This window comes from Lepidochelys kempii, chromosome 1 (assembly GCF_965140265.1).
Source record: "Lepidochelys kempii isolate rLepKem1 chromosome 1, rLepKem1.hap2, whole genome shotgun sequence".
Classification (NCBI taxonomy): domain Eukaryota; kingdom Metazoa; phylum Chordata; order Testudines; family Cheloniidae; genus Lepidochelys; species Lepidochelys kempii.
In genome coordinates this window covers 182871732-182892264 of record NC_133256.1, presented here as the reverse complement: position 1 = coordinate 182892264, position 20533 = coordinate 182871732, and the positions used below count along the sequence as shown (strand labels likewise).

The following is a 20533-nucleotide window of genomic DNA, read 5'->3' as shown; positions in this document are numbered from 1 at the left end:
AGGGCATATACCTGCCAGGCCTCTCTACGTGCCCAAGCAGTACCTCACATGTCTATGCTGTTATTTTTAGCCATGTAATAGCCTGCTGCTTCCCTACTGATGGAGGCTTTCCCCATTGCAGTGAAAGTCTCCAGCAGCAGGGAAAGGCTCCAGCAGGGGGTAGGCAGCAGGGAAAGGGTCTGGCAGCAGGGAGGTCTTGTGTTGGAGTCTTTCCCTATTGCGCATAGCTACACACCACAGTGAGTGTGCACACAGCAGCCTACCTTTCACTGCCACAAAGTAGCTACACATACACTACATGCCACTGCCAGCACAGACAAGGTCAAAGGCTCCTGGTTTCACAGGGAAAGGGATAAAAATATTGCCAACAACATTGTAAAGAATTCTCTAAAGCAGAGTGTCTTGCACTCTGAAACAGTGTTTCTGTAACATTTGAAGATACATTTAAAAAAATATAGGCACATGAATTTGAATTAATAGGACTCTTCTTGCATTGAAGGAGAGTACAGAAGTGCTATAAACATGTTAAAGAATCCTAATCTTTGTACTGTATTTTCCTTTTGATGCATGTTTTCATCCATATAGAAAGACTGCTTCAATCACTGCTAGCCTGTAGCATTTGCAGTTTCCGGGGAAACTGTGCAGCCAAGAAGCCTGGAAGAGAGATGGGGAATACAATCTTTAATGGTCTGTCCAAATTCACAGTGCTCCATAGATGCCCTCAAACCTGCAAGTTAGGTGGGTCAGTCTAAGTTCACTGTACAGAGGACATACTTTATCCCCCTATGCTGCATAAGGAGGCTAAAACTCTACAATGTCAAGGCTGCAGGTTTTTCTGCAGAATGGTATGATCTACACCAACAGATTTCTATGAACAGATGTTTGCTTAGATTAGGTTATTTAGGTTATGCTATTAACTGCTGATTTTAAGACAGTAACTGTAATTATAATGGATTTGAAATATTCTTAATAAAAATTACAACATCTAAAAGATTGCCTGCCCCCTAAGTACTGACTATACTTTGTTTCATGTACTCCAACTTGACTGCAGCCTAAAGTTAGAAAAATGTAAACTATTGAGACAAATTCTATGTTATTCTTTTCCATTGATTTTTTTAAAGTCTGTTTAAAGCTGCAGACAGTCTGTCAGGTTCTTTTTTGCCAGGCATACAAGCCAGGAGCAAAGAGGAGAATTATTTTAAAAAGCATACACATACACAAGAGCTTTAATGAGCACTAAAAATGCTACATTTAATTGCTTCTTTCACATTGTACTTTCTGCATCATTGTATGAGTAAACACCGCAGAACACGAGAGGGGAAGTTCTCAAGAACTGCAGTAGATTGTATTGTAAAGCGTAATATTTAAACGGGCACTAATGCTCCCATCTGTTTCATCTTGCATGCCATACTTTTATTACATCAATTTCCCTACGCTGTTAATAATTACACAAATAAAAAATTCCCAATTGTCAAATGAAGATGCAGACTTCCAGATAGCAAAACTAACCACAATTTGAAATGTAATATGTTAAAGTATAGGTTTATACCTCAGTAGAAATGTTACATAGATCAATATATTAAAACAAAAGTAGTGCCCAAAGGGCCTAATCTGCATTGTGGCTCCTTCTACATGCATTACGGCTTCTTCTACATGCATTGCAAACACACATGAAGACACAGAAACTACCCTAAATGTATGATTACCTATATAATAAGATTCCAGGATTGTCACTCTGAAGCCTAGTGTAGTGCAAACAGATGCTTGTAATTGGCAGTTTGGTTCAACCCTGTGACCTCTGAAGCTCAATGCATGAGCCTCTACTACATGAACTAAAACAGAGGTCCCACACTTTTCTTATCGTGTACCCCCTTCCCAATCTAGCAGCTGCCTGCATCCCCCTACCCTTCTCATCACTGATACTGTGTGTGTTCTTAATACTACTAAGCATCTGTCCATATTTCACAATTACGTACAGATATAGTTAGAATGCATATTTCACAATTACGTACAGATATAGTTATAATGCAACGTATACAACCAAAAAATAAATAAAAACAAACCACAAAAACCTGGACTAAATTCTGAGCTCAGTTAGACTGAACAGGTGCTGGGCAATTGGACCCATGAACCCTGAGCTGAACCTTACCCCCCGCCCAAGATGTCTCGCATATCCTCACAGTACACAAACCACAGTTTGGTAACTCGTGAGCTAAAAGACCTGTCTTTTAGCCAAGGCTGTGGCAGGCTCAATCAATCTCTAGCTGGTCTACTAGGTGCTACTGGAGGAGAACAGAGTGCCATACCAAGCAGGCCTGGGTTATAGTAGCATGTCTGTTGAGTCAGTGTGAAACAATAGAAACAGCTATGAGCATGGTGGAGACGCTTTTTGTTCAGAATATCAAAGTTTTTAATCGTCACTGGGATTCATGGCCTGTTACCACCCAATTTTTAAGTTCAGGTATTAGGGACGTTTCTACACATATAACTTTATGAATTACACTCTTATGACAGTATGGGCTTTCAGCTACTGGTACCACCTAATCTGAGATTTGGGAAGATACATTCATTAATGTATGATGGATGGACACTATGATGAGAGCACCATTGACCCACCCAGGAGGAAATCAGTCATATTTGCTGGTGTAAAGGAATGCTTTCTACAGTCCTGTCACTTCTAGCATATGCACTTCGTTGCTGAATTTTATATCCACTCCAAGCTGGGTTGTGTGCAGGCTAATGAGCCTCGGGTGATTCTTAGCGGTGTTCATTTACTTTTCCTTCCTGAGCTTGCAGCCCTGTGGTGCCCTTCCCAGGTCCCACACACACACACACAACCATATTGGGCCACGGGGGGATACAGTCAGTGCAGGTTTTGGATGGTGCCCAGGCCTGGGGCCATACACTGATTGTGCAGGATAAAGAGAAATATTGAATAACTACTCATTCACTGAATGAGGCAGGGATCTTTTTTGAAAGTTTGATTCTAGCTTTTGTGCACAGTCTTCAATCCTTCCTGGGACAGCAGGCAAATCTCTCTCAGAGATGTATCACTTTACAAAGGAAGGGGGAACAACTAAAATGGGAAAAATTCAATTGTTACCCCAGAACACTTAATCTGAGGCTTTGAGTTTCTTCAGTTTGAAGAAAGTTGTTTCTTAGGCAGTAACAGTGCTAAGAAAAAAGATTGTTCCTGCCCATCCTATGCCCCTGAATTCCACTCTGGGGCTCAAGACAAACGGCAGTTTGTGACAGAAGTATCGCTGCAATCTCCTTACTGTCTAACTTACAAAATTATTTCCTTCCTCACCTGGATTTCTGACCCTTTAAGAAATCCAGCTAAACCTTTCTTCAGGGTCAGGGTTAAATCTTCAGGAGCCTGGCCAAATTAAACTTAGTCTTCAATGCCTTCATCTCTACAAAAGGGAGGGATCAAGCTGGCAAAGCATCAGAACAAACCGAGTCTGTCTCTTCCTCAAGAGGCTGAAAACAGAACGATCACTCCTTTCTTCACAAAGGGATAAACAGAAAACCGAAAGTCTCGTCTCAAAATTTTAAACTAAACAGCTGTTGATGATGCCCCTTCTCCTCACACAGGATAACATGCACATCTTTAATTTCCCATTTCCTCAGAAAAAGGAAGTGGAAGTTCCAAACTTATCCTTAGGAGCTAAACAAAACAACAACAACAACAAAACTCAATTGTTTTCAGCAGAGTCCTGTGTTCAAAAACAACTAACTTCTCCTAGCTTGGCTACAATCATACCTGCTGGTGCAAAGGAATCCAGTCACTTCCAGCAAGTCCCTCGCTGAATCTTATATCCAATCCAGGCTGGTTTGTTTGCAGGCTAATGAGCCCCAGGTGATTCTTAACTATGTTCATTTACTTCTCCTTCCTGAGCTTGCAGCCCTGTGGTGTCCTTCCCACACCACACTGGGCCCACTTGGGGATATAGGATATCCACCCGCATTATTATTGTAATCAATCTTAGAGTTTTTTTGCATCAGCCACTCCAAAGGAATCACAGTGTATGTCTCATTTCAGCATGCCTTCCAGAAATAAGTATTAAAAAATAGAAAAGCCTGTCTTCATCTTCAACTTTCTATTAATCTAATACATTCTGCTAAGATCATAAAACATAGCTTATACTTTGTTTTTTCCCCTGCTACAAAGTAAGTTCATTTGGTTATGTGGTCTCACTTGTTTGTTAAGGTCAGCCAAACTTTTATTTCCCTGAAACTGACAGCAGCCAAGTCAGCAACAGGGTAACTGCACCTCTGTGGTCCCCCGAGTGCATTCACTTAAAGGTTCCTCAGCCATCACCTCTCCAGGGTAGAGATGCACGTCTCTCTTCCTCATGACTGGGGATATTAAGGCTGTCCAGCAGTAGTTCAAGTAGAATTTATTTCTTACCAGTATGCTGCGCATAGGCGACTCATGGCAGGGACGACACAAAGGGGGAGCACCAGCTTAAGGGGGGGCACATGACCTCTCCACGAGACCCCCCCAAATGATACCACCCCACCCCCAACCCAGGGCCCCTGTGCTCTGCCCATCCCCTCCCCACCCCATGTTACCTGGAGGTGGGGGAAAAGGGGGGGGCTCTGAACCACAGAGCTCTCTGGAACCACAGCAGTGAAAGGAGCAGGATGTGGGGCTACTGGGTGTCCCCATGCCAGCATCTCCTACAGCATGGCTGTACTGCCCCCGGCCCTGTCTTCCAGCAGGGCTGTACAGACCCCAGATAGAAGATGCAGCTGCGTGGAAGGGCTGGGGGCAGGGACGGGTGTGGTACCTGGCAGCCCCACCTTCTGCTCCTGTGTCTTTCCAGCATGGCATACTGGCAATAAATATCTTAATGATACAGCATACTTGACTGTACTGTCCTACTTGCACCACTGCTGTCCAACTCCCTGCCTCACACAGAGAAATCCCCAGCAAACCAGACTGCCTGAAAGGCCAGCACCTGCTCTTTGCTTTTTCTCCAAGTTGTATGATCAATGTATAACCTGACTAGAAGGTATAACTGGGGTAACAAGAAAAATGTTGCTTCTTTAATCTTCTGACAAGAGCACTCATCAGTATTCTGGTTTTTAATTTTTAAGATTGGGGGAAAAAGGTATCAGACTATGAATATTTGTTTAACATACAGGAATACTGGTGGGCCCTACTGTCGATATATATAGGCCTGGATGTAATAGGAAGGAAATCTACGTAGGACATTACAGAAGAGTTCTGCTGGAAGATTGTTTGAGCGCAATATATCTGTAGGGTAGTCAGATAGACAATTGTCCAGAGAAGGCTAACACAGATTTAGATAAAATTACAGTAACCAGCAAGAGACATTTGAAACAAATATATCTAAAGAGTCATAATCTTTAAATACATTAGGCAGGTGTAGTCCAAAAAGTGGAGAATTGCTATAGCCTGTCAGTGGTCTGGGAATCCATCCAGGGTCAAGGAGAAGATAGAAAGGAACTCTGAGGACTGAAAAGGAAAGTGATACGTTTCAGTATGGAAGGAAAAGTACAATGGTCTCCCCAGAAAAAGGGGAGCATGTTCTTCAATAGTTGTGTCGAGTGCACTAACTTGGTCTTGGTCCAAGTTACACAGCTGTTCAACAGGCCAAAAATCCCTAGCAAAATGCTTTAGTTCAGAACTGCAAAATACAGCAATATTATTCAAAATAGCCATGAAATCCTCACACTCAAAGCAAATCAACAGTGTGATCCACGATGACAAGACAGACACTGTAACCTAACTGCAACCCGAGACAAGACATCACCCCAGAGTTTGCTTAAAAAAGAAACTATCTGCCAAGTCACCATCAGTCCAACAAGATGCTACTACTGAAAAAGACCTATATAACAAACAACCTCTAATTCTACTCTGACTCCTGTCAAACAAAAGCTACTGCTGACCATAACTTTTGTATCTACTGATGGTGGTGGGGAGAGAAAAACCACACAGCACAATGTCAGAGGATGGGGAGAAAATAGCACAGGGTTGTAATATCTGGTATATTATTTCCCCACCCCCATCAGAATGAATACAAAGAACTCTTCTACTTGTTGTATGAGGAGCACATTATTATTTTCCAGGGATTGACTGTCATAGGTGAATGGGTTTGTAATATCATCTGTTTAGCATGCAGCAGGTCTCACTTAGAGTTAAAAGAGCTGCATTTTGTGGGACAAATTTGATATTGCACATTTTTAATTATAGCCCCTCTCTCCATTTTCCTGAAGACCAGCATGGGTGTAGAGGCAATGAAGACTGAAGAAAAATATATTTAATACTGTGAGGGTATGTCTACACTACGGAATAAGGTCGAATTTATAGAAGTCGTTTTTTTAGAAATCGGTTTTATATATTCGAGTGTGTGTGTCCCCACAGAAAATGCTCTAAGTGCATTAAGTGCATTAACTCGGCGGAGCGCTTCCACAGTACCGAGGCGAGCGTCGACTTCCGGAGCGTTGCACTGTGGGTAGCTATCCCACAGTTCCCGCAGTCTCTGCTGCCCATTGGAATTCTGGGTTGAGATCCCAATGCCTGATGGGGCTAAAACATTGTCGCGGGTGGTTCTGGGTACATATCGTCAGGCCCCCGTTCCCTCCCTCCCTCTCTCCGTGAAAGGAAGGGCAGACAATCGCTTTGCGCCTTTTCTCCTGAATTACCTGTGCAGACGCCATACCACAGCAAGCATGGAGCCTGCTCAGGTAATCGTCACCGTATGTCTCCTGGGTGCTGGCAGACGCGGTACAGCATTGCTACACAGTAGCAGCAACCCATTGCCTTCTGGCAGCAGACGGTGCAATACGACTGGTAGCCATCCTCGTCGTGTCCGAGGTGCTCCTGGCCACGTTGGCTGGGAGCGCCTGGGCAGACATGGGCGCAGGGACTAAATTTGGAGTGACTTGACCAGGTCATTCTCTTTAGTCCTGCAGTCAGTCCCATTGAACCATCTCATGGTGAGCAGGCAGGCGATACGGATTGCTAGCAGTCGTACTGTACCATCTTCTGCCGGGCAGCCATGAGATGTGGATGGCATGCAGTCCTTCTGCACCGTCTGCTGCCAGCCAAAGATGTAAAAGATAGATGGAGTGGATCAAAACAAGAAATAGACCAGACTTGTTTTGTACTCATTTGCTTCCCCCCCTCCCCTGTCTAGGGGACTCATTCCTCTAGGTCACACTGCAGTCACTCACAGAGAAGGTGCAGCGAGGTAAATCTAGCCATGTATCAATCAGAGGCCAGGCTAACCTCCTTGTTCCAATAAGAACAATAACTCAGGTGCACCATTTCTTATTGGAATCCTCCGTGAAGTCCTGCCTGAAATACTCCTTGATGTAAAGCCACCCCCTTTGTTGATTTTAGCTCCCTGAAGCCAACCCTGTAAGCCATGTCCTCAGTCGCCCCTCCCTGCGTCAGAGCAACGGCAAACAATCGTGCATCTGAGTTGAGAGTGCTGTCCAGAGCGGTCACAATGGAGCACTCTGGGATATCTCCCGGAGGCCAATACCGTTGAATTGTGTCCACAGTACCCCAAATTCGAGCCAGCAAGGCCGATTTAAGCGCTAATCCACTTGTCAGGGGTGGAGTAAGGAAATCGATTTTAAGAGCCCTTTAAGTCGAAATAAAGGGCTTCATCATGTGGACGGGTGCAGGTTTACATTGATTTAATGCTGCTATATTCGACCTAAAGTCCTAGTGTAGACCAGGGCTTAGAAGCATTAAAAATTCCTATTCTGGGAAATACAGACAGCCACAAATTATATAGAACCCCATTAAAATGTTGAAAATATATATATGCTTGGAGGGGAAAATCTGCTATATCTTGGTAGTTATACTGTTCTATTCTTTAAAATAAAGGGATATTTTGATGAGAAAATAAGAATGGCCCTACTGGGTCGGACCAAAGGTCCATCTAGCCCAGTATACAACAGTGCCAAGTGCCCCAGAGGGAATGAACAGAACATGTAATCACCAAGTGATCCAGCCCCTGTCGCTCATTCCCAGCTCCTGGCAAACAGAGGCTAAGGACACCATCCCTGCCCATCCTGGCTAATAGCCATTGACGGACCTATCCTCCATGAGGGCAGAATTTTGCCCATTGGAGTAATACTAAAGTGCTTAATAAGTTAGTGGAACCACCTTTTTTACACCATAATGATATTCTGTAATCCCCATGCCTTAGTTCAAATGAAATGCAAATTAAAATTGAGGCATCTTGCTCCCTCTATATTTTGACCTCCACATTACATAGAGAAGCGTAGTGTCATTTGTCTTTTCAAAGTTGTCCATTGTGGCAGAAAATGAGGTACATTTTCCTAAAGAATTAAATGTACAACATGATCTGGTTGTAAAACAGCCTCTGAGGTACACGGATTGGACACTTTTACTTCGATGTAACCTTTTTACCAGTGGAGAGAGAAATTTGAAAACTTCATATTATCCATATGTATAGCATTTAGAACAGCATTTTCCAACCTTTTCTTTTAAATTGGAGCCCCAGGACCTTGTTGCACACTGGAAATAAAAAGAAGAAAGACACCACAGTACCGAAACGTTCCACTCACCATGCCCAGAACCTCCTGGTACAAAACACGTCTAAACCCAAAGCTTTCCTTTGCTTTATTTACTTGTTTAAAACAAAAGGTTCCTATTGTGGATTTAAGCCATGGCTCACATTGCAGGATGTGAAGACAGGTCACGATGCAGTGGAAGCAGCCCCTGGAGGAATTCTGGCTGACTTTGGCAGAATTCCGCTGGGGAAGAATATGCTAAAGTGGAAGTGCTACCAAGTTTGGAAAGGTGCAGCGTGACCCCTCTCAGTTTGACTCAGCACTGCTGGTCAATGAGATGGGGCAAACAGACATGGCCATGACCCCATTTTCGCCCTTATTCTCCCTTTCCCCTTTGGGATGGTGCTAGTTTGCAGCAGTTCTCAAGGTTACGCATATCACATCTACACTGCTCCTTGACCCCTTTCCCCACGATGATCTCCAGACGCACACTAGCATCCCTGTGTGCAGCCCTAGCACTATGCCTGGCTCTAGTCTCAATAGATTTGCATGACTGACTTTACAGTAGATACCACAGAGGGAGTGGAGTATTTTAACCACCACTCAAAGTTGTGGCATATTAAGGAAGCTAAGCTATGGCCTATAAATTCCACTGGGGGATATGGTTTGGCTCTGTACTGTGCACAGGGCTCATGGGCTTCATTGTCTTCCTCCCCGTACCTTTACTAATTCATTACCTATAAACGCTGTGACATAGATGGGTTCTCTGGACCTCTTCTCTTTCCTTTCCCATTCTAAGTATAAAGGTAGCCATTATCATGATGATGCTGCTATTATCATGCAAAGTAGTTACAGATGTTTTTTCCCAGGTGGCTAGCTGTTTATCACTGGCTGTTGCGTACAAATGGCTGATCTAATGAGGCAACAAAGCAGAAGCTGGGGTTGGTAGTTTCCGTGGCATGGACAATTAGAGATGCAATTAATGGCACAAATCATTTTTTAACCCAAAGCCCACTTGCATACAAGCTCCCTCCTTTGATAATTCCATAGTGTGGACTTTTCCTTGGCTACCCTCCTAATTCATCCCTACCACATACAAAAATGTACACTTGAATCCACTGGGGTCCCACTCATGCCTTCCTTGAAAATGCACTGTAAGTACAAAGTCCACTCATGCAAACACTCCATTTGGTTTCAAAGATTTTGAACATGTAGCCCTGCATATTTAAATAAAAAATGATTTATAACCATTTTTTCTTCTAAAATTGGATTTACCTGAAGTCTGCTAAAGGTCCTTGATAACATTCAAAGAATTTGAACTGTATAATAGTTTATGCATCAAGATAAAATATGTCATTCTTTATGGCCATCATAAAATGCCATCCATAATGGCACTGAAACTGCAAAGTCATAGTCTGGAAGAAAATCTCCTGACAAAGTGAGGAGATTATTTGCTTCCTTCAATAAAAAGAGCCTTATCCTTCTGGCGTGTGAAAACAAGCGACTCCTTTTCTCAATAAAGATTTCTGATGTATATTATCTGCTGCACACCAAAGCTCCTAAAGACTGAAGGCAAAATATTTTCTTTTTCTTCTATAATTCAAGGACAGGTAAGATCACTGAAAGACCACCAGAACATATATTTTGTACAAAGGAGATAGCGACGGCCTCCACCCAGACAAAAAAATACAACACCCCCCTACACATCCCACTCTCTTAAGTGACCCCAGACACCAAAGATCAAGTTCCTATTTTAAGTAAACCCACAGAGTCAATTGAGTTATACTAAAGAAGAATTCGCTTTGAGAATTAAAGGACTTTTTGCATGTATTTGTACATAAGTATTATCGAAGTGTGATTCCAGAAATATCTACAGTGAATATTCCAAAGCATATTATTTTCCTGTTACACGAAAGATATATTTTGAATACCTACATATATATTCAGGCATCTCATTTCAGTTCTACTCATTCATGCCTAAGCTCAAAACACATTTCAACTAGGAATTTACTTTTCTAAATCAGGGGTTATGCCTTAGAGTTTATTGTAACTGGAAAGAAACTATTAAATGAAAAAAAAATAGATTCTGTGCAATTTCAATACTGACAGAGTTGGCTGTTAAAAAGAATTTCAGAAGGGATACAGTTACCAATTTTCATGTACAATTGAGATGTCGACAATTCATTTTCTTAATGCACACTTTATTTTTTTAAATTGGGATAGAACTGGATAGCCAATTTGCATATATCATTAACTGTCCAATTTTCATGTAAATGACAACCAGAGAAGCCAGAAAGTTCAGTACATTTTCTCAAAGGCGTGTTGATTTGAAAATTTCTCATGTGATGTTTTGTCTCAACTATCATCAGTTTGATGATCTAAACAATGTCCTATTAATCCTGCAAACCTTTCACTGAAAAAAAAAAAATCTCACTGCTGGAATCCTTCCCCAAACCTAACATAGATGACAAAGTAAAGGACCAGTCTTTCACAGGCACTTAATGAAGACAGGCTTCAACAGGTTTTCTGTACTGGAGATCACTTTACACTCAGGAAAAGACAAAATCAGCAGATTTTTGCAGTCAATCTGCAATCAAAAGCACAATAAGGAAAAACAAAAAACATATTGCTTGGTAAATCACTTACAGTGGTTTTCCTTTGGATTCACAAGTCAGAACTATAGATTGTCCTTCTTCTGGCCATGAACTGGAAGATATGATTTTAACTGAAGGTGTATCTAGAAAAAAAAAAGAAAAGAAAATCAATTTGTTGAAGGACACTAAAATTATTTATTATGTAAGTGCATGTTCATAAAACATCACGCCAAGTCTAGTTTTCAGTTGAAGTTGCATTTATTTGAAGACTTGAGCTGTTTTCACTATTCTGAAAGTGGCACTAAAATGACCTCTGCAACTGGAAAAGTAAATTTTCATAAACCTAGAAACCACAGATATTTCCAGACTAAATCAATTTTGCTGTATTGAACACAACTCCTTGGTATTAGTGCTCCAAGGTCTGGAAATTAAAAATGAAATACAAAAAGAAAGTATTGAGGATGAACAAGTACTGGATATAATTGTTTCTTTGTCTATTTATAGATGGATACGACTGCTACTATTAGAGGACTGAATGCAGTAATGTACATTTGAACAACACCTTTATTGTTGCAGTAGCCTGGGCTCTTAGATAATGGGCTCTTAGATAAAATACCTTGTTACAGACATTATGCAGAATATTATTTCTGAAATGCAATAATGCAGGCCCTTAAACAGATTCTCATTTTTAGTACAGTTAGCAAATCATTTTGATTGAAACATCTGCTACAATTACTATATTAAAGACTATAATCTGTCCTAAAAACTTTAAAATACTATTTCTACATACTATAATAACCTCTCCTATTTTTGCAATGAGGTATGCAACATAAAAATGTTCTTTCAGACCTTTGAAAGTAGGTCTTTTATTTTAAAAGCTTTTAACAGCTGACTTGTATACATATTATAATGTAATTAAAAGTTTATCATGTAATTTAAACACACAGGAAATTTCTTTGCAGGATATATTTTTCTCTAGGCAATAAATGTCATGCTGAGGAAAATTTTCAAACTTAATAGGCAAATATAACTCCTGTTATCTTTCACTTGTTTTTCAGGTGATTTTTTGATGCAGGGTATATTTGCTAATCATGAAAGATTTTTAGTTTCAAACCAGAGTTTGCGCTGTCTGAGCCAATTTGCAATTCCTATTTGAGTTGGCAGCGTGGTGACAATGTCAAAAGAGCTACATCACAGTCATTCTGATGGCAACAAATTGTGAAACACAGAATCGAATTTAAATGAGGGAGGGCGGCAACAAGTGAGTGGGACTGAGAGGTCATTCGAGGTATAAGGAAGGCACTGAAGCAGACATGAACACTAGAGTTAGAGAACGAAACAGGAACATCAAGGCTGGCATCACTGGCTGAATTCTTAAATTATTAAAAGCAATTAAAAAGGCTTTTAAATGAGTGTTTGTAAATGATCCAAATGAAAGAGGTAGAGGGGTTTTTAGCAAATTAAGTTTACATTGTTCTGTTCTTGTACAGATCAATGAAGTGCTGGTTCCAAGGATCCTGCTGCAGTTCTCAGTTCCTACTTAATTTGATGCACGCTGCTCCTAATCCTGCTCCCACATCTGAACTTGTCTGACTAATATAGACTTGTGCTAGAGGTAAGTCAAGCCACTTTTCCCTTCCAATAGTGCACTGTAATATTTTCAATGTTATTTTATAGTCTACTGGAGATAAAATAAGTACATGTAAACTAAAGCCAATATTGGAAAACAAAAACAAAAACCAGGACTTAGCCCCAAGAGGTTGGCTGAATCCTCCAGCTACATTCAGCAGTGTATGCAGTGTCACTAGCTGAATTCACACCACTGCGGGTGGAAACTGGCACAGGAACCTGGTGAAGCAACAGCATTTCATGGACACTTAAAAGAATCAGGAAAACATAAGTCCTAATTGCCAATACCCCGTTTAACCTGTTTATCTGGGGACATTCAGTACCTGGTCATAAGACGGCAAGGAAATTTATGACACATAATCCTCATCATAAATGCAAAGCCTCCCTTGTGTTGAAGAGTAGCTGAGCATTTTGGAGACCACGCACTGTAAAGATATCCTCATAAAACAGGCTGGAACGATTATGTTCCTCCTGTAAATGCCAGCCTGATACTTAATCTCCAAAAAAAAGCAACGCAGAAAGCTTCATTTTGGAAAACAGTTAATGTCCATGTAGAACAGCAGTACTAACTGATCTCAGTCACGATCTTAAATCTCACAGATTAATGTGGAAACAGTCAGCATAATCGCTCTCTTTGGAGTGGGGTAAAAATCTGTGAAAGAAGCTGAGAGATGTTGTGAAGTATTTCATTTGAATTTCCTTGCCATTGTACTAGTGTGACAGATGAGACATCCTTGTGTTGGTTGCACCCTCCCTTTTCATCTATTTCAAAACAAAGGCTGATTTTCAATCCAACTTTCTGGAAGCTAGAAATATGGACCTATTCAGTACCGTCAATCTAAAAACAGGATGCCTATTAGTAAGCAAGAGAAACTAGCAAAGAGATAGGAAATTCAGCACACACACAAAAAAAGGGACCTCTCAACACTTCAAAAGACCCATCTTTTTAAATTCAGCTCTTCACCTTTGTCAAGGTTCCTCCCCCACACTGAACTCTAGGGTACAGATGTGGGGACCTGCATGAAAAACCTCCTAAGCTTATCTTTACCAGCTTAGGTCAAAACTTCCCCAAGGTACAAAATATTCCACCCGTCGTCCTTGGATTGGCCGCTACCACCACCAAACTAATACTGGTTACTGGGGAAGAGATGTTTGGACGCGTCTTTCCCCCCAAAATACTTCCCAAAACCTTGTACCCCACTTCCTGGACAAGGTTTGGTAAAAAGCCTCACCAATTTGCCTAGGTGACTACAGACCCAGACCCTTGGATCTTAAGAACAATGAACAATCCTCCCAACACTTGCACCCCCCCTTTCCTGGGAAATGTTGGATAAAAAGCCTCACCAATTTGCATAGGTGACCACAGACCCAAACCCTTGGATCTGAGAACAATGAAAAAGCATTCAGTTTCTTACAAGAAGACGTTTAATAAAAATAGAAGTAAATAGAAATAAAGAAATCCCCCCTGTAAAATCAGGATGGTAGATATCTTACAGGGTAATTAGATTCAAAAGCATAGAGAACCCCTCTAGGCAAAACCTTAAGTTACAAAAAAGATACACAGACAGAAATAGTTATTCTATTCAGCACAATTCTTTTCTCAGCCATTTAAAGAAATCATAATCTAACACGTACCTAGCTAGATTACTTACTAAAAGTTCTAAGACTCCATTCCTGGTCTATCCCCGGCAGAAACCAGCATATAGACAGACACACAGACCCTTTGTTTTTCTCCCTCCTCCCAGCTTTTGAAAGTATCTTGTCTCCTCATTGGTCATTTTGGTCAGGTGCCAGCGAGGTTACCTTTAGCTTCTTAACCCTTTACAGGTGAGAGGAGCTTTCCCCTGGCCAGGAGGGATTTCAAAGGGGTTTACCCTTCCCTTTATATTTATGACAACCTTCTAACAAACAAGATTGAAAATCAGAATTCATCTTGTTCCTTAATATCTCTAAAATGTTTTTCCTCTTGATATTTGTTGAAGGTTTACTGAATGCAGTGTCCACTAGGTCTGCATTGGCAATACAATAAACTAGTGGTGATTAATTAAATGGAGCTGCAATGGTAAAGAATGGCCAAAGCCTTAAATTGACATTCTTCTTCCTGTCAAATAAAGCAAGGTACTGTAGAAAATACACTTTGTTATGTTTTTATCTTCTAACCAATGTATATAACGTATACTGGACTTGTATAAGGTCCTGAGTTCCTTTAAGACAGCAAACATACCAGTTAATTAGGAAGTACTGATGTTTAATGAAGCTTAGAGAAGAGTTTACAATTTTAATTTATTGTAGACAGTCCCTCAGATAAGCCTCTAGAGATGCTCATCTATTCTGTGTGTTTCATTCTGAGTTACTCCTTCCCTTTATTTCCATGTTGTCCTGAATTTTGCTTCAAAATTAAAATAAGCTATTATAAAAGGAGATATTTTAAGACCAGCTGTTCACTTCTCTTACATTTTCATCAACATTTAAACTGAGAAAATGTGTACAGGAACAACCTCGTCAAAACTAGCCCAGTTATATTTAAAAAACAACTAATTAATGGTTTTTCCAGGAAATAAAATGCTACTAACTATACAAGATCACCTCCTGTTGCAGCTGCTCATTGTAAGCACTTGACAAGAGGAAAGGTGAACTTTGATCTGGAATACTCACAAAAGTTGCCACAACTACTGGAACTTCACTCAGTCTCCAGTATTTAAAAAAAACAAACAAAACCTGCCCACATTTATTTTCCCTTCACCACTTATAAGGTAGGTGAGTATATAAAAAAAAATCCCTCCTCCTTTCTATAGCCATATTAAAAAACAGTAATCCAAAATATTTTAACAGAGAGTCAGATGCACAGTTGACCCTCCTTTGCTATGCCAATTCACATCAGCTGAGAAACTGGCCCAGTAAATGCAGTGGTGACAGCATATCCTAGACTAATCGTATGAGAGACCGAAGTCTTTTATCAGCAGAATACTTATAATAGAGGCAGTGGAGGTATGAACTCCCTCATGCCACACCAGCAATACATGTTAATCTTAACCTGTAGGGACCCCTCTATGGGGTAAAAAAGTCATTTGAAAAATTAGTATTTGGAGTACACTTGTACTTTGCAGTAAACAGCAGCTTTACAGCAGTTTCAGATGATGAATTTGATCTTTTTCACCTTCCCCTTTCCAATTGAGCACAACAAAGGGAAAACTTTCATTAAAAAATCCTATTTCATCAGTCATTCTAGGAGTTGGATGCATCCCATTGCACAAAAGGAGAGAAGCCATTTCAAACCATGTGGAGATTTATATAAATTTTAATCAGGCTATTTTTTATATAATTCCTCCTATATTAGAATGGTAAATAATATTATATTGGATCATCCACATGTAAAAATCAGTGAACACAAGTGAAAAAATAATTTCAATTAATATTGGTAATGACTGCGATCTGATATATGAAGAAGCTGAGCACCTTAGCACAACGTTGGTTGCTCTCTTGGCAATAAACTTCTGACAACTTTTATTTCTCAAGGAGCCATTCACCCGGCTTTTGTGGATACAGCTGCACCAATTATCTGCTTTGTAAAGGGAGCACTTATTTATTTTTCTATTATACTGGCCCCCATTGTGCTTGGCACTGTACAAATACCTAGTAAGAGTGAGTCTCTGGCCTGAAGAGCTTGCAGTCTAAGGACCTGATCCTGCAAAAAAATCAGCATTCATGCTTAACTTTGTGCACAGTAAGTAGTCCTACTGAAGACAGAGGAACTACTCACAATCTCTAAGCCCTGGTCTACACAAGGAGTTGAGGTCGAATTTAGCAGCGTTAAATCCATTTAACCCTGCACCTGTCCACACGACGAAGCCCTTTTTTCGACTTAAAGGGCTCTTAAAATCCATTTCCTTACTCCACCCCCGCCAAGGGGATTAGCGCTGAAATCGGCCTTGCTGGGTCGAATTTGGGGTACTGTGGAAGCAATTAGACGGTATTGGCCTCCAGGAGCTATCCCAGAGTGCTCCATTGTGACCACTCTGGACAGCACTCTCAACTCAGATACACTGGCCAGGTAGACTGGAAAAGGCCCGCGAACTTTTGAATTTCAATTTCCTGTTTGGCCAGCATGGCAAGCTGCAGGTGAGTGCAGAGCTCATCAGCAGAGGTGACCATGATGGAGTCCCAGAATTACAAAAGAGCTCCAGCATGAACCGAACAGGAAGTATGGGATCTGATCGCTGTTGGGGAGGGGAAACCGTGCTATCAGAACTACGTTCCAGTTTTCAAAATGCCAAAACATTTGTCAAAATCTCCCAGGGCATGAAGGACAGAGGCCATAACAGGGACCCAAAGCAGTGCCGCATGAAACTTAAGGAGCTGAGGCAAGCCTACCAGAAAGGCAAACGGCCGCTCCGGTCAGAGCCCGAAACATGCCCCTTCTATGATGAGCTGCATGTCATTTTACGGGGTTCAGCCACCACTACCCCAGCCGTGTTGTTTGACTCCTTCAATGGAGATGGAGGCAACACGGAAGCAGGTTTTGGGGACGAGGAAGATGATGATGATGAGATTATAGATAGATCACAGCAAGCAAGCGGAGAAACCGGTTTTCTCGACAGCCAGGAATGGTTTCTCACCCTGAACCTGGAGCCAGTACCCCCCGAACCCACCCAAGGCTGCCTCCCAGACCTGCCAGGTGGAGAAGGGACCTCTAGTGAGTGTACCTTTTAAAAGGCTAAACTTAGCTTAAAAGCAAGCATGTTTAATGATTAATTTGCCCTGGCATTCGCGGCTCTCCTGGATGTACTCCCAAAGCCTTTGCAAAAGGTTTCTGGGGAGGGCAGCCTCATTCCATCCACCATGGTAGGACACTTTACCACTCCAGGCCAGTAGCATGTACTCGGGAATCATTGTAGAACAAAGCATTGCAGTGAATGTTTGCTGGCGTTCAAACAACATCCGTTCTTTATCTCTCTGTGTTATCCTCAGGAGAGTAATATCATTCATGGTCACCCGGTTGAATTAGGGTGCTTTTCTCAAGGGGACATTCAGAGGTGCCCGTTCCTGCTGGGCTGTTTGCCTGTGACTGAACAGAAATGTTCCCCGCTGTTAGCCACAGGGAGGGGGAGGGATGAGGGGCTAGCCACGTGGTGGGGGGAGGCAAAATGCGACCTTGGAACGAAAGCACATGTGCTATGTATGTAATGTTAACAGCAAGGTTTACCGTGAAAGAGTGTACCCATTGTTCTATAAAATGTGTCTTTTTAAATACCACTGTCCCTTTTTTTTCTCTACCAGCTGCATGTGTTTCAAGGATCATAGGATCTTCTCCTTCCCAGAGGCAAGTGAAGATTAGAAGGCGAAAAAATGCACTCGCGATGAAATGTTCTCTGAGCTCATGCTGTCCTCCCACACTGACAGAGCACAGATGAATGCATGGAGGCAGACAATGTCAGAGTGCAGGAAAGCACAAAATGACCAGGAGGAGAGGTGGTGGGCTGAAGAGAGGGCTGAAGCTGAAAGGTGGCAGCAGCGTGATGAGAGGAGGCAGGATTCAATGCTGAGGCTGCTGGAGGATCAAACTAATATGCTCCAGCGTATGGTTGAGCTGCAGGAAAGGCAGCAGGAGCACAGACCAGCGCAACAGCCCCTGTGTAACCCACCGCCCTCCTCCCCAAGTTCCATAGCCTCCTCACCCAAGAACGCGGTGGCAGGGCCTCCGGCCACCCAGCCACTCCACCCTAGAGGATTGCCCAAGCAACAGAAGGCTGGCATTCAATAAGATTTAAAGTGCTGTGTGGCCTTGTCCTTCCCTCCTCCACCACCCCTCCTGGTGCTTCTCTCCACCACCCCTTCTGGGCTACCTTGATAGTCATCCCCCATTTGTGTGATGAATGAATAAAGAATTCATGAATGTGAAGCAACAATGACTTTATTGCCTCTGCAAGCGATGATCGAAGGGAGGACGGGAGGGTGGTTAGCTTACAGGGAAGTAGAGTGAACCAAGGGGCGGGGGGTTCCATCAAGGAGAAACAAACAGAACTTTCACACCATAGCCTGGCCAGTCATGAAACTGGTTTTCAAAGCTTCTCTGATGCGTACCGCGCCCTCCTGTGCTCTTCTAACCGCCCTGGTGTCTGGCTGCGCGTAATCAGCAGCCAGGCGATTTGCCTCAACCTCCCACCCCACCATAAACGTCTCCCCCTTACTCTCTCAGAGATTGTGGAGCACACAGCAAGCAGTAATAACAGTGGGAATATTGGTTTTGCTGAGTTCTAAGCGAGTCAGTAAACTGCGCCAGCGTGCCTTTAAACGTCCAAATGCACATTCTACCACCATTCTGCACTTGCTCAGCCTGTAGTTGAACAGCTCCTGACTACTGTCCAGGCTGCCTGTGTACGGCTTCATGAGCCATGGCATTAAGGGGTAGGCTGGGTCCCCAAGGATACATATAGGCATTTCAACATCCCCAACAGTTATTTTCTGGTCTGGGAATAAAGTCCCTTCCTGCAGCTTTTGAAACAGACCAGAGTTCCTGAAGATGCGAGCGTCATGTACCTTTCCCGGCCATCCCACCTTGATGTTGGTGAAACGTCCCTTGTGATCCACCAGAGCTTGCAGCACTATTGAAAAGTAACCGTTGCAGTTTATGTACTCGCCGGCTTGGTGCTCTGGTGCCAAGATAGGGATATGGGTTCTGTCTATGGCCCCACCACAGTTAGGGAATCCCATTGCAGCAAAGCCATCCACTATGACCTGCACATTTCCCAGGGTCACTACCCTTGATACCAGAAGATCTTTGATTGCGTGGGCTACTTGCATCACAGCAGCCCCAACAGTAGATTTGCCCACTCCAAATTGATTCTCAACTGACCAGTAGCTGTCTGGCGTTGCAAGCTTCCACAGGGCTATCGCCACTCGCTTCTCAACTGTGAAGGCTGCTCTCATCTTGGTAGTCTTGCACCTCAGGGCAGGGGAAAGCAAGTCACAAAGTTCCATGAACGTGCCCTTACGCATGCGAAAGTTTCGCAGCCACTGGGAATCGTCCCCGACCTGCAACAGTATGCGGTCCCACCAGTCTGTGCTTGTTTCCCGAGCCCAGAATCGGCGTTCCACAGCATGAACCTGCCCCATTAGCACCATGATGCATGCATTGGCAGGGCCCATGCTTTCAGAGAAATCTGTGTCCATGTCCTGATCACTCACGTGACCGCGCTGACGTCGCCTCCTCACCCGGTATCGCTCTGCTAGGTTCTGGTGCTGCATATACTGCTGGAGAATGCGTGTGGCATTTAATGTGCTCCTAATTGCCAAAGTGATCTGAGTAGGCTCCATGCTTGCCGTGGTATGGCGTCTGCACAGAAAAAAGGCACGGAACGATTGTCTGCTGTTGCCCTGACGGAGGGAGGGGCGACTGATGACATGGCCTACAGGGTTGGCTTACAGGGAATTAAAATCAACAAAGGGGGTGGCTTTGCGAGAAACTGAAAGGTCCCCTCCCCTCAAGGATAGAACTCAAACTGGGTTTAGCAGGCCGTTGATTTCACGGAGGGAGGGAGGAGAAAATGAGTACAAAACAAATCTAGTCTATTTCTTGTTTTGAGCCACTTCATCTGTCTTGATATATCCTGCTGGCAGCAGACTGTGCAGTTCGACCGCGAGCCATCATCATCTCCTGGGTGCTCGGCAGAAGACAGTACAGTATGACTGTTGGCCATCGTCTTCTGCTGGCTGCTGATTAAAAGACAGTGCACTGCCGGTAGGACTCAATCACCATGAAACAAAACTTAAAAGGGAAATGACCT

The 20533-nt window shown here is 42.7% G+C and overlaps 1 protein-coding gene and 1 long non-coding RNA gene across 7 annotated transcripts in view; one reads left to right on the top strand and one right to left on the bottom strand.

Annotated features, from left to right (window-relative positions):
• CADM2 (cell adhesion molecule 2) overlaps window positions 1-20533 on the bottom strand; it is a 1033208-nt gene that overhangs the window by 120158 nt on the left and 892517 nt on the right. For all 6 annotated transcript variants that reach the window (XM_073304095.1, XM_073304130.1, XM_073304112.1 and 3 more), the window contains one exon: window positions 11173-11263. In XM_073304095.1, the coding sequence (XP_073160196.1) occupies window positions 11173-11263 (91 nt within the window). The remainder of the gene's footprint in view (window positions 1-11172; window positions 11264-20533) is intronic.
• On the top strand, window positions 621-18603 carry LOC140895035 (uncharacterized). Its single transcript, XR_012154048.1, has 3 exons — window positions 621-738; window positions 12611-12735; window positions 18027-18603. It is a non-coding gene; the product is annotated as an uncharacterized lncRNA (long non-coding RNA).